This window comes from Lagenorhynchus albirostris, chromosome 4 (assembly GCF_949774975.1).
Source record: "Lagenorhynchus albirostris chromosome 4, mLagAlb1.1, whole genome shotgun sequence".
Lineage (NCBI taxonomy): Eukaryota > Metazoa > Chordata > Mammalia > Artiodactyla > Delphinidae > Lagenorhynchus > Lagenorhynchus albirostris.
Genome location: NC_083098.1, coordinates 40,504,710 through 40,519,599, shown reverse-complemented (window position 1 = coordinate 40,519,599; position 14,890 = coordinate 40,504,710). Strand labels below are relative to the sequence as shown.

At 35.5% G+C, this 14,890-nt stretch overlaps 1 protein-coding gene across 2 annotated transcripts in view; it reads right to left on the bottom strand.

Annotated features, from left to right (window-relative positions):
- Positions 1-643: 643 nt before the first annotated feature.
- HELQ (helicase, POLQ like) overlaps positions 644-14,890 on the bottom strand; it is a 55,346-nt gene continuing 41,099 nt past the window's right edge. For both annotated transcript variants that reach the window (XM_060147898.1, XM_060147899.1), the window contains 7 exons: positions 14,157-14,415; positions 13,117-13,274; positions 11,949-12,047; positions 8,990-9,163; positions 5,779-5,892; positions 4,795-4,929; positions 644-826 (listed from right to left, as the gene is read on the bottom strand). In XM_060147898.1, the coding sequence (XP_060003881.1) occupies positions 719-826; positions 4,795-4,929; positions 5,779-5,892; positions 8,990-9,163; positions 11,949-12,047; positions 13,117-13,274; positions 14,157-14,415 (1,047 nt within the window). In that variant the 3' untranslated portion in view covers positions 644-718. The remainder of the gene's footprint in view (positions 827-4,794; positions 4,930-5,778; positions 5,893-8,989; positions 9,164-11,948; positions 12,048-13,116; positions 13,275-14,156; positions 14,416-14,890) is intronic.

Genomic DNA, 14,890 nt, shown 5'->3' with positions numbered 1-14,890 from the left:
ATGAATAAGCATTTTCAGAACTCTAATGGAAAGCTGATGAATTCATAAAAGTGCTAACAAAATATCAAGATGAAAAAAAATTAATTACATGGGACTGAGTGAACTGATGAGGATGATTATAATTTTTGTGACTTTCCGTTTGAATAAAAAAAATGGGGATTAAAAGAAAATAAAAATAAAAAAGACATGGGCATAAATGAGGGACTCACAATACTTATAGGAGGGTAAGAACCCATGATGTATGGGGTGGGGAGGAGGTTGAACTTGGACAATTTCTTAGAGGAGATAGTATTCTAGCATTCTTAGTTGAAACTTGAAGTATTTAGTACATTTTAAAGATAATTTCCCATGCATGGGGAATAGCATAAAGCAGTTAGGAAAGAGAGAGTTTGGAAATCCCAGGGAAAATTCTGGGATTTTAAATAGTCCAGTTTGATGAAAGAAATGGGTAAGAGGATAATGAAAGATCTGGCTACAAGGGTAGGCTGGGGATATGTTGAGAAAGTTGGATTTCATTTTGTGGTAAACCCCAGATTTTTGAGCAAAGAAATAATGCATAATTATGTATGCAATTATGGGTGACAGGAATATTCAAACATCATCCACAGTTCTTAATATATAATTAAAATATATTTTTTCACTCATAAATTACAGGGAATCTTTAATAAAACATATGTACAATAAATAATTCACACTTAAAAATGTTCATGTGACAGTTTCATGCCTTTTCAACAGAAGAGGCCACAATAGCAGGGAAATCAGAAGGCAGTCTCAATAACTCTTCTACTTCTTCTTGCAAAGCCTCTGCTTTCTCATGCAACAGCAACTACAATAAAAAATCAAGACATGAGGCAAAAACACCGATTTCTAGAGAACTGCTAACATTTTACCACCATCTGTTTGACACCTGAATCCTTACATACCACCAAACTAGACATTAAAACTAATAATGAGATTGAAAAATGGCCCCTTAAGAACAAGTGATTACAATTAATGAAGCTAAGACATTTAGTTAAAGCCATTTTAGCTGATCACTGCATTTGGTATACCAAAAATAAGGGAGCTTTAATACTCTCAAAGATTTGTTTTATTGAAGACTCAGCCACTTAAAAATTAACTTTTAATCTATAAAATTTAAGACAATTTTGCAAAAATTTAATTAGTTCTTGAAAATGTTATCCTTTATATATGGATTTTACTATTCCTCAAAGTTTAGTATGCTATCTTTTAAAAGCTTATCAGTGTTTCAAAGAAAAGTTTTATTCAAGCTCCGAAAATTAATATGGCTAATTTCAAAAGAAGCATAATGAGCAAAGAAAGTATTTCTAAACCCAGCGCATAGTGGATGTCAATGAATATTTGCTGAATAACGATTTCTCCCCTTTCTTTAAAAAAGCCAGAAATAAAATATTTGTATTTGTTGCATCTGAGTTTTGAGTATATTGGTGTGAAATATTTGCACTATTTCTCTTATAACATTTTTATGATAAAAAGGTCAGCAAAATCACACAGAGGAAGAAAACCACTCTCTACCAATTTGATATAAAGCATAGCATTATTTAGCACTATATAAAGGAGTCTAAAATGTAATTAGGATGTATATGTATAACTGACACTTTGCTGTACAGCAGAAATGAATACATTGTAAATCAACTATACTCCAATAAAAATTAATTAAAAAAAGGAAATTTCAAATATAAAAAAAAATAAAGCAATGAAGTCAAGGAAAAAAAAATGTAATTAGGTAAGCTTTCCAGTAACTGAGGTAATGGTGACCCTGCAAAATGAATCTGCCAACACATCCTGTAAGCACTCTACAGATCACAAAGGACAATAAGTAAACCATACAAAACTCACATGTCAACATTACTAGAATACAGAGAACACCACCAACATCAAATGACTTGAAGTGTTCTGTTTACCCCTCAGAGGCCAACTAGTAACCTCTGTTACTAATTCTTTTTTTTTTAATTTATTTTATTTTTATTTTTGGCTATGTTGAGTCTTCATTGCTGACTAATTCTTTATATTAAGCTTTCCTGTTCAAATTACTGTGTGGTTTCTGTTCCTAATGATTAGACCCTGACAGATACAACCAGAAAGTAAGAAAGTACACCAATAATGATGGGGACACGCCAAAAAGACACAGGAGCCAGTCTGCAGGGGCTCTTCCTGGCCAACTCTGAGACCATTTGAGTATCAAAATAAGTATGAACCCATCATTCACTCTGATATAAATAAATGAATTAAAAGATAAATGAGGAAGGAATAGCTTTTCCTCATAGTAAAATGCCAATAAAAAATATATAGAGGGAACAATGGAGCTAGAAAATCACCACTTGACAAACATCATAGAAATAACTGAGGCAAAAATCATCAATGAATGCTAAAACAAGTGTGTGAAAGTTTAATGAAGAATAGGATATCTACATAGTCTCAAAGTATCCACTCCAAAAATACTAATAAAAAGGGAAAAATAATAATTTTACAGTGGAAAAGCTTGCCAGATGACACCTCCTTAACCAAATGATCAAAGTCATTATCAGTAATGTGATAAAGTGACATCCTGTGGCTCCTGATCTGATGTACTAAGGACACACAACTTTTTTGTGGCATTCCTGCAAAAACCTGTTTAACCTCAGTATAATCCTAACTGTTTTCCTTACTTCCATCCCCTATTTGCAACCTCTAACCCACTCTTCTACTCAAAATCCTGCAAGGAATATCCATTTTACTCTTTCAAGCTTACTGGAAAAGCAGAAGGGATGGTGGGAAGGAGAGCCTGTACCTCAGTCCATAAGATGGAAGCTATATATTAAGACTGGCTGAGCAATGAGACAGGGGCAGTATGGGTCCTTGGACACACAACTGATTCCTCATATCAGCTGTGAACACTAATAAACCTTTAACATTTAAAGTCACTTATTTTGGCCATCGTTACCGCAGCTCCATTTGTATCCTTAATAACATATAGTGTAACTCTATAGTCCTGCTCTACTACTTACTGACTAGCTGTGTTTCCTTGGGTAAATCAATTTCTTTAAATCTTATTTATTTATTAATAGATTTTATTTATTTATTTATTTATTTATTTTTGGTTGCGCTGGGTCTTCGTTGCTATGCACGGGCTTTCTCTAGTTGCTGAGAGCGGGCGCTACTCTTTGATGTGGTGCGAAGCCTTCTCATTGCGGTGGTTTCTCTTGTTGCCAAGCATGGGCACTAGGTATGCGGGCTTCAGTAGCTGTGGCTTGCGGGCTCAGTAGCTGTGGCTCGTGGGCTCTAGAGTGTAGGCTCAGTAGTTGTGGCGCACAGGCTTAGATGCTCTGCGGCATGCGGGATCTTCCCGGACCAGGGCTCAAACCCGTGTCCCTCCCATTGGCAGGCAGATTCTTAATGACTGCGCCACCAGGGAAGCCCCAATTTTATTTATTTATTTATTCAAATATTTGCTAAATATCTACTATAGGCTGAATACTGTGCTAGGTGCTACAGAAATGGAAATAACTATAACTTCATCCCTATCAACCCAAAGAACTCCTAATCTAATGGAACAAGTTTTAGTGTCTTCATTTGTAAATTGAATGTAACACCAACTCTGCCCACCTCAGAGGATTGTTGTAAAGATCAATCAAAGCAATACAAACAATGTGAGCACTATTCACAAAGTAAGATGGAAATTTACTTTTCAGCCATTTCTGATCTATATATGACAATAGTATAACGATGAAGTTAAAAAAACAAAAACAAAAAACTATGAGATTTCAGACCACAAGGACAGAATTATAGTTGAGATCAAGAAGGAAATAATCCCAAACTGTTGTGTAATGGATTTACCCACATGGAGCAGGAGGGTAATGACAAACTGGATTGCATCTAGCAAAGGGTAACCAGTATAGTGAATAGCCTAAAACTAGGTTATTTACTACAGGTGAAAGAAACAGAAAAGGGGAAGCCCTTGGAGGCAAGAAGAGCCATTTTCAAGTATGTGAAAAGCTACCAAATGAACAAAGCAACAGTCTAGTTCCACAGGGTAGTACTCTATGATGCCATGGTAGACATTTTAACACAGCCTCATTATATTGGGATGCTCTTTGTAACACTAGGGGTCCAAAAATAGAACTACTTAATTTTTGAGGTTGTAGGCTCCTTGTCAGTGAAGGTGTTGGGGATGCTGAGGAAAGGACTTCTGTGTCAAGAGTAGCGGGAGGCAGAGTTCAGCGAGTTCCAGAGTTCCTCGTACTTCAATGAACTCTTGAAAGCGTCTTTATTTTTTAGGAGATCCTTTTCCTCCTTTTAGCAAACCTTGTATCATAACACGTGTATTATTTTTATCCAAATATTGTGAGTATAAACTTTTGCATATATAGTTAAACGTTTTTGCTTTTATATCTAAAGTATAAGGAGATTACACTACAAAATATCATAAAGATTGGGCTTCCCTGATGGCACAGTCGTTAAGAATCCGCCTGCCAATGCAGGCGACGCGGGTTTGAGCCCTGGTCCGTGAAGATCCCACATGCTGTGGGGCAACTAAGCCTGTGCGCCACAACTACTGAGCCTGCGCTCTAGAGCCCGCGAGCCACAACTACTGAAGCCCAGCGCCTAGACCCCATGCTCCACAACAAGAGAAGCCACCGCAATGAGAAGCCCGCGCACCGCAAAGAAGAGTAGCTCCCACTCGCCGCAACTAGAGAAAGCCTGTGCACAGCAACAAAGACCCAACACAGCCAAAAATTAATTAATTACTTTAAAAAATATATATATATCATAAAGATTAGAAAATAGTTTGCTTACCTTGGCTGATGAAACAATTTGCTTGGCCTGGCGTCTTGATAAATGATCAATTGTTTTTATCAGCACTTCAGGATTTGCATTAGCTAAGTGCATTAGACTTTTATAACCTGCATTGTATAACTGTCTTGCTCGACCCTGAAAAGTATTACAAAAATCATTAGGATCAGAATTTGGGATTAGGAAAAAGTAATTAAGTGTCTTACTGAAGGGAAAAAATTCACTTGCAGAGACAGGAATAAACTAAGATAATAAATATGAAGAGATAACACATCAGAATCCCGAGGAATTTTAAAAGACGCATTTGGGTGGTTCCAATCTGACTGCAAGATAGCTAGTTTTCTGTGTAGCTTAAGTGAACTGATGTGTGCTGCAATCAGAAATAAGAAACCCATTAGGGCACTTAGGCTAGGGGCATCCCCAATCAAATGTTTTAGTCCAGTACCCCTAAAATGTTCTTACCATCTACTCAGGGGACCTGAGGTAGGGGTGTGTGTCTGCATTCCCAAACAGAACTCCTCTGATTTAAGAACTGAATAACAGAGGATAAACTGAAATCAAGGGTTGGTGAAAAATAGAAAGCTAAGAAACCAGCTGAGGATACTTTCTCCTCACTCCCTTAGAAAACGTAAATGACCCTCACTGCCACCAAGTCACCACCACCTTCAACAAGCACTGTTTAAACTGACAGAAGGTGATTCTTCACTGGAGTAGAGGAAGGAAGGGATGTTAAGAATGACACATATACTTGGGAAGAGTCACCCCATCCCTACTGTTATTTTTTCCCATGAATGTGATTTTTCATCAGAACTTTTTCCAGATTAACAGGGATTTCTGGGAGACCATGGCAGCAATTAATTAAAAAAAAAAGATTCCCATGATAAATGAACAATAAGGCTATTGTCACTTACCCTGTGACATGACAGTAAAACCTGATTTTTCTGTTAGTTGAAATCATCTCAGGTGGGAAACTGGGAGGCTACTAACCTCTAAAACTCCAGTCACTTCCATGAGAGGGATTAGCTCTGCCTTTACACAGTAAGTCAACTTCTTGGTAAGTTCTACCAAAAGGGCTCTATAAACCCAGAACTCCTCAAGTTCCTGCAGAACACAAAGAAATATGCAGAATTTAAATCTGGTAAGTTATTTCAAAATCTAGTTTGCATGGTAGAGGGCTCAGAGAGGACGCTCCCTTCTGTAAATTCTGGAAGTTGGGTTAAGCCAGAGATGAACAATGACTCCAAGCAAAATTGTTACAAGGAAACATGGCAGAGACTGAGGAATTTGATGGAATGGTTTTAGGATGAGGAAAAAGATTGAAAATTGAAAAATAAACAACTATACCCCAATTAAAAAAGAAAAAGAAGTCAATAAGAAGAGTTCTATTCATTTTTATCAGAACATCAGCAAGTGATTGCATAGTTTTTCTTTCCCAAATGATTGAAAACAATTCCTACCTCTGGAAATTTATCCTGAAGACAAAATACTGAATATGGAAGGATTCAAATACAAGATGATGCTCAGTGCAGCAATATTTAAAATAGTATTAGAAACCATGAGTTGGTAATTCTTAAAGCTGGGTGGGTAAATGGGTATTCATTACATTACCTTGTCTTTTTAAATATAGGGTTGAAATTTTCTGTAATAGTAGTTTGGTTTTTTCTTTTTTTTTTTTTTAAGTTTCCTTTCTAACCTTTGGGTATCACTGTGAGCATTTGTGATGCATGGAACAACATTAGCTAGCTACTTTGTGACCTACTACTTTCCTACTAGTAGGAAAGTAGTCAATGCACTAGTATGGCAGCAAAAAAAGAAGAAAAGAAAACCTTGAATAGAACTACTGAATCAATCAATCCTAAACTGCCTTAGCTCTGGCTTTCCTGCTACATAAGATATTCATTTTTCCTTATTGTTTAAATTTCTATGGAATTTTTCTGTTACTTGCAGTTAAAAGTATCTTAACTAATATGATCGGTGTACTATTTTATTCCACTTACATAACTTTTTTTGTTTTTATTTATTTATTTAATTTATTTATTTTTGGCTATGTTGGGTCTTTGTTGCTACACGTGGGTTTTCTCTAGTTGCAGCGAGCAGGGGCTACTCTTCACTACAGTGCATGGGCTTCTCAGTGTGGTGGCTTCTACTGTTGCAGAGCACAGGCTCTAGGCGCACGGGCTTCAGTATTTGCAGCATGCAGGCTCAGGAGTTGTGGCTTGTGGGCTCTAGAGCACAGGCTCAGTAGTTGTGGTACACAGGCTTAGTTGCTCCATGGCATGTGGGATCTTCCCAGACCAGGGATTGAACCCATGTCCCCTGCATTGGTAGGCAGATTCTCAACCACTGAGCCACCAGGGAAGTCCTACATAACTTTTTATAAAGAAAAAAATGCTTTAAAATATTGAAAATACATTCATGAGAGTTGTCGGGTAGACTGACCCTAGGATCAACCATCAAATTATAGTTGCTTTTGAAGTTCAACCTATAGATTCTTTCACTTGAACAATTCTGTAAGGCTCACATCCTTATAGTTCTAAGTAAAACAAAGGGATAGAATTATCATGGAACACCTTTTTAAATATGAAGAACAAACACAGTAAACTTAAGAAAATACATTTTAAAGGCCAGCTTCTCCTTATTATCCATAATGTTTGTGTACTGATTAGCTACCATGTAATTAGGGAATACACGCTAAAATTTAAAAATCAGCATAAATAAAAGGTATTTAAAAGGTAAATTTGCTAAAATAATTATCATTCAATCCAAAGCCAAGTAGTTTTGGATTATTTACTACATTAGCATATATGATAGAACTAATTGCCCTATACATACACAGAATATGGAGGCTTAAGATAGGGCAAATGAAGTAGATTTTAAGTTTAAAAGTAGAATTCATTGTGGAAAAAATTAAAAAAAAATAAGTACAGAAAAAAAAAGTACAGAAACAAATATTACTATGCCACCCCAAAACAATAAATTTCAATGCAACAAAAATGGCTTATCTTATAAACTCATCAAAAACTGGGTAGAGGGGCTTCCCTGGTGGCGCAGTGGTTGGGAGTCCGCCTGCCGATGCAGGGGACACGGGTTCGTGCCCCGGTCCGGGAAGACCCCACATGCCGCGGAGCGGCTGGGCCCGTGGGCCATGGCCGCTGAGCCTGCGCATCCGGAGCTCCGCAACGGGAGAGGCCACGACAGTGAGAGGCCCGCGTACCGCAAAATAAATAAATTAATTAATTAATTTAAAAAAAAAAAAACTGGGTAGAAAACTCTGGTAAGCTTTGTTGTGTTATTTAAGGAAATTCTGAAAGCTTCTTTTAGTAAAGTCTTAAATAAATCGATCTCAAATGCATATGGCCAAAATTAAGTTTTCTTCTTTATTTTATAAAACACACATTTGATGTAGAAACTGACGTAGCTGCTTGACACTGGAAGCAAAAATGGGAAATTACTGTGGTAATCAAAAGAACATGGTACTGAGTAGTCAGGTATCTGCTGGATATTGGTAACATGCCAATCAAACACTTTACATAGTTACCACTCAGGAGAAAGACACTCACACAGAATCTACATCAATGGAGAAAAGTTATTTTAAGGGTTGATTCCAGGGACTTCCCTGGTGGTCCAGTGGTTGGGAATCCACCTTTCAATGCAGGCAACGCGGGTTTGATCCCTGATTGAAGAACTAAGATCTCACATGCCACAGGGCAACTAAGCCCTCATGCCGCAACTACTGAGCCCTCATGCCACAACTAGAGAGAAGCCTGTGTGCCACAACAAAGAGCCCACGTACTGAAATGAAAGATCCCTCATGGTGCAACTAAGACCCAATGCAACCAAAAATAAAGAAAGAAAGAAAAGAAAAAACAACAACAACAAAAAGAAGGAGTAGAAAAAAAAAGAGTTGATTCCAAATACTTGAAACTATTAATGATAGCTCTAAAAGTAGGGATAACTAAGGACTTCCTACTTGTTCATTATGTTTTAGTTGATTCTGTCATTCTGTAATACCTTTATTACATGCATGTATATAGTATTTTTGTAAGTGGATAAAAACAAAGATATATTTTAAACAAATTTTGAGTGCTTTGTAATAACAGAAGAAACAAGAGAACATATTGACTAACTGGCTTTTGAGTTCAGTAACGGTTAAAACAGAAGATGTACACAGCATATATCATCTATTTAATGGAATTACCTCACAGAAGTGTAACACACAAGAGGAAAATGCGGCAGCTCCAGAGAGAAGGTTTTGTATATATCCTCGAGGCATATTGAATTTTTCAGACACACTCCAAATGTTGGTCTCTTTGAGCAAGGTATAAAGAACGAAAGACAGGTATAGTCTGTTGACAATATTCTTGTCCACCTTCTAGAAAGACACAAATAAGTTTATGTACTGGACCTGCTAAAAAATGTACATTACATTCAAAATGGACAAAAGGTAAAGAGCATGAAGTTGTACCACAGGAGAGCAAGGATAGAATGGTTCCACAGAAATAAATCTAAGTTCTAACAAACGTACTTTAGATGAGTTCAAATTACCGTTTTTCTGAGTGTAAAAAAAGAGATATGCCAAATTGTTCCCAATTTAAAGTTCCTTCTATAGGGAGTGTAGTGAGTTGAATTGTTCCCCAAAAAAGATATGCTCAAGTCTTAACCCCTGGTACCTTTGAATGTGACCTTGTTTGGAAATAGGATCTCTGCAGATGTAATTAGTTAAGGATCTTGAGATGAAATCATCCTGGATATACAGGGGGCCCTTAAGGGCCCATTATTCAATGACTGTCATCCCTTACAAGAGAGACGACACAGAATGACACAGAGTAGGCAATGTGAAAATGGAGGCAGACTTTGGAGGGATACATCTACAAGGATTGCCTGCAACCACCAAAAGCTAGGAGAGAGGCAAGATGGTTTCTTCCTCAGAGCCTCCAGAAGGAACAGCCCTGCCAGCATCTTGATTTCAGATCTCTGGCCTCCTGAACTGTGCCAGAATACATTTCTGTTGTTTTAAGACACCTGATTTGTGCTAATTTGTTATGGTAGCCTTAGGGAAGAATACAGGAAGGAAAGGAATTGGGGAAACCTTTACATTCACTGTAGTATTTATAGGTGGTATATATATGTGTGACTGTGATTATAAATTAGACAAACGCATTTGTTTAGATAAATATGTTAATAAGTCTAAAAAGTAAACACTAGATTCTATGATTTCCACATGGTCATGGTAAATAATTAATGTTTCCAAAGTTAAAACACTGAAAGAAAAATGCTTCCTGTAGTTGACTATTTCTATTCTGTTATGTGCTTTTGCCTGTGCTGCCTAGTGATTATTTTTTGGGTAAAGCATTTCATAGCTAATATTAAGCTAACTCAGAAACTGAGTAACTCATGCTTAAAATCAGAGGAAAAAAAAGATGAATTCTAAAGAGAAAAAGTAGGTTTAAAATATAAAATTATATCCTTTACTACAGTAAAAGAATGTTTAAGATGAGAACTTAGGGTGGCACATTGAAGGATATAAGAATTACAGATTCTGCATGTTGTACTGGATCACCCTTTTAAAAAGCATTAAGCTGAAAAGCATGATAGCTGAAAAACAAGTAGGAAAAGTTTACCTTTTAATTTCCCAATTTTAGTGCATCTTCATTATTAACTATAAATTGAGTCAATGTAGATTTTGCTTAGAATGTATTTTCTAAGCCAAGAAAAACGATGTGATTATATTACATGGCAAGATAAGCCACATCATGCCAATTTCAAGATTTTTACAAAAAATGTTTAAAGGTCTTTTTCAATGTGAAGACATCAATTAGATTCTAAGTAAACATCATGTTCTGCAGAAGTTTTTTAAAAAGATACTTCTAAAGCACTGAACTAGTAACTAACCCATTTGTAATTAAGACAAATCCATGCCCATACTATTTTAAATATTTAATTATCAATTGAACAAACATTTATTGACTATATTTCATAAAGTGTAACAAAAATAAATTTTGATTCAAGTTTTAAAAGATACATTATTCTAATAAGGTTTTATAAATGTTTATTATTTGGTAATGAGTTGCAAACTAATATGATTTTGTTTTTATTTTATATTTTAGAGTTTGATACAAAAGGCTTGTTTTAAGAAATATCTTTAGTCAACATTTTGAAGGCCTAAACAACATAGCCATTTCTGAGGTAAAAGACCCAATTTAAATATTGACAACATGAATACTGAAGTGATATATATTTATAATTTTATGATACATCAATACAGGGGACAGCTGCACAATTCAATTCAAATATAAGTAAACACCACCTTCCATTTTTCAAAATGAAATCAGTAAAATCTATATAAATTTTAAAGATATAGGGGAAATGGTAGGTAAGATAATTACGTTTCAAGGAAGATTAGATTACCAAAGAAAATGAAAAATGAAAAAAAGTGTATTATGAGGTGGAAGATTATATGAACTTAAGGATTCTGAATGCATGTTTGCCACAGAATTATTTCCACTTCTCTTAAGGTTAGTGTGTACATTCAACACTTGCTTCATGTTTGTTGACTAAACTTTAAAACACAAAAATATAAGATATCACACAAGAGTATTGGCTTTTCCACTTCAACCTTCTAAAATGCTTTATGTACTTCAAGTACATTGGGAGTTCTTTGGGACAACAGCAACAACAAAAACAAAAATCCCAAACTCGTCCTATCTTAGAATCCCTGATACCAAGTAGAATGCTTAATAAAAGGTTTCTAGAAGATTTTTTTCTCCCTTTAACTGCACTTATTTCAGGATTCCATAATACTGTGAAAACATTTTACAAATATTTTACAATTTATATAATTTAAGCCATAATAAGTAGCCTAAGAAAAATAGATAAAATAAGGTTTACCTTTTCCTATGATACTTACATGTGCATGACTATTTTAGAAATACAAAGGTACACAAAAAAAGGGCCATCACACCACCCAGAAATAAATACTGTTTAAAAAAAATACCTAAATTTCTGGTCCTCAGATGTTTTAAATAGTAAAATGGGAATTATATTAAAGAGAAAAAAAGTGAACCAAAAGGATCAAGTCAACAAAGGAGATGATACAACAGCATTAATTTTGTTTTATGAACTTAAGTTATTTAGGAAGGAAAAAAAGACTATGGTACCTTCCTGATAGCTTGACCTGATGCTTTCTTCCCAATAAAGTTCTCAGAGACTCCAACCAGAACAGCCACATTTTGTTCTGCTGGGCTGAGCTGGCTGAACTACAGAGAAAAAGAGCATAAATATATTGAAAAATTAAATTGTAACTTTAAAAAGTCCGCCATTAATCAAATCCAGTATTTAGTCATATCACACTTTCATTATTATAAAAGATACGAAAAAACCCACATATTTTGTTTACAAATATTGCAAGCTTAAAAGATACAGTATTAAAATATTTGGGTTGGCCAAAAAGTTCGTTCGGGTTTTCCCGTAAGCCGTTACAGAAAAACCCGAACGAACTTTTGGGCCAACCCAATATAACAAACTTTAGTAGAATGACTTAAAGACATGGCCCCAAATACTGTGACCATGGACTATGATTTCCATGGACTATGGGCTCATGTTTAATATGGGAGATGTCTGTGGGAAGAGAGAAGAGGGAAAGCTTTTGAAAGTAACTGCATTGTATAATACCACTTAGAAAAACTTAGAGTAACAATTTTAAAAAACGACATTAAAAAGACAGTTAATTTCCTGCAATTAAAAGCTGCATATTGCTTCTGCCTAATATGTGTTCATGCATCTAGCCTGTTCACAGTAAAATCATAATAGACTGTACTCTACCACTTGGTTTTGTAACAAGTATGGCCAGTTCCACCTTGCTACTGTTGATAAAGATGATATTCCTTCTCAGGTATTAACATCACCGGGTTTGGTGTGACATGATGTGACATCACGTGTGACTGTAATAGAGCTTTCATGTAATTAAACTATCAATCATCAGGGATGGTTTTCATGGTTTTCTTTATATTCCAGGCATTATAAAATGTAGTGGTCACCAAATCATACGAGTAAACTACCTTTGGGGAAATGGGACCAGGGATGACCTTTTTTTCTTTTCTGCACCTTTCTTTATTTTTTTGATAATGAACATGTTTATATTTAACAGAAAATATTTAAGTGAAACAAACAAAAAATGTTATTGCCATATTACTACTTTAAAAACTCAAAAACAAAGGGCCCAATTTCAAATATATTTTAATAAAGAAAAAATGTGAATAATCACTTGACAAAAATCAAATCCTGATCCATTATTGTAGCCTGTATTGCAGACTCTTATTGTCTCACCTGCCTGAAGTATATCATCCAATCAGGGTGACACTGAGAAGCCATATCATAGGGAGTTGTTAGGTAAATTAGATGAAGAAGGCTTTCAAGCACAAGTCCTTCAAGACCTTTCTTCAAGTCTCTGTAGAGACTGTCACAATAAGCCAAATCTATAGCTCCTAAAAGAAAGACACAAATAGTTCATCTTTCATAATCACCAAAGGGGGAAAGAGGTGACTTTAAAGTAAGTCTAGTTTAGGAGTTAACTACAAAAGTCTTTAAAATCTCTTACTATGTAACTTAACACAACTATTTTGGAGGTCATTTCGATAGTATCCATCAGCATTTAATAAGTACATACCTTCTGACCCAACCCCTCTAATCTTGGGAATCTAACCCAGAGAAACATTTCCACAAAATTCCAAAAATACATGAGCAGAGATGCCCAAGCAGCCTTGTTTATAATGGAGAAAAATCAGGAACACAGTAAATGTCCATCAATAGGGGAGTGGTGAAATAAATTATGGTATCCATACTATGGATGACTATTATAGTAAAAGAAAAATGAGGTAGATTTAAAGGGATTAACATGTGAAGATGCTCATGATATTTTATAAGTGAGAAAAGCAAGCTCTGTGTGTGTGTGTGTGTATATATACATATATATGTATATGTATATATATATATACACATATACACGTACACATAAAAATGTTTGGAAGGATATATGTATCAAATTGTTATGAAATTTACAGATAATGTCTGCAAAAATATATACCAAATTGTTATTCTTGGTAAGATATTATGATTTTATGACTGCTGAGGGAGGGGAGCATGAAGGAGGGATGACCACCCTTTTCTCCATATACCTCTACAGTACTCTAAATTACTTGTTTCAAAACACTTTTCAACTTTTTAAAGTTGAAGTAGTCCAACAGTTTGTAAGATAAGATTAATATTATTAATATGAAATTACAAATCCAACTTAACATTACATAATAATTTCTATTTTTTCCAATGCATTTTCTCAGATTAGTAATGAGATTTAGGTAAACTCTTACCCTTAAAAGAAGCTCGTCCCAACTTTGTAATGTGAAAACTATATTGGAACTCTTCTTCCGACCCATGAATAGTGTCTTTTTGTAGAAGTACTTTTTCTGTCAAAATAGTATCGTTTTGTAAGAGTCCTTTTTCTGTCAAGTATCTAAGTGATTCGACAGTTATTTCCCAGAGACTTCTTTCTTTCAACAAAATCTTCTGCTGAACACCAAAAAATGTACCACTCATAAAGTGATATATGTCACCGAGATTTGTTGCAATCTGAAACAATTCAGGACATCATTAGAGCATCTTCCCTAATTCAAGGTAACATTTTGAATGAATAATTAATCAAGATGATGACTCATTTCCATACCGCAAAGCTATTTAAATAAAAAACTATTATAAAATCTACATAGTTGCATAAAGGTAATTTTATAACAACATTTTAAAATCAAAAGAAGAAAGCAATTTAAGGGAAAAGATAGTTATCATATTCCTACTTTTTTTTTTTTTTTTTTTAATTTGCGGTACGCGGGCCTCTCACTGCTGTGGCCTCTCCCGTTGCGGAGCACAGGCTCCGGACGCGCAGGCGCAGCGGCCATGGCTCACGGGCCCAGCCGCTCCGCGGCAAGTGGGATCTTCCCAGACCGGGGCACAAACCCGTGTCCCCTGCATCGGCAGGTGGACTCTCAACCACTGCGCCACCAGGGAAGCCCCATATTCATACTTTTAATGAAAACATCTACACATTTCT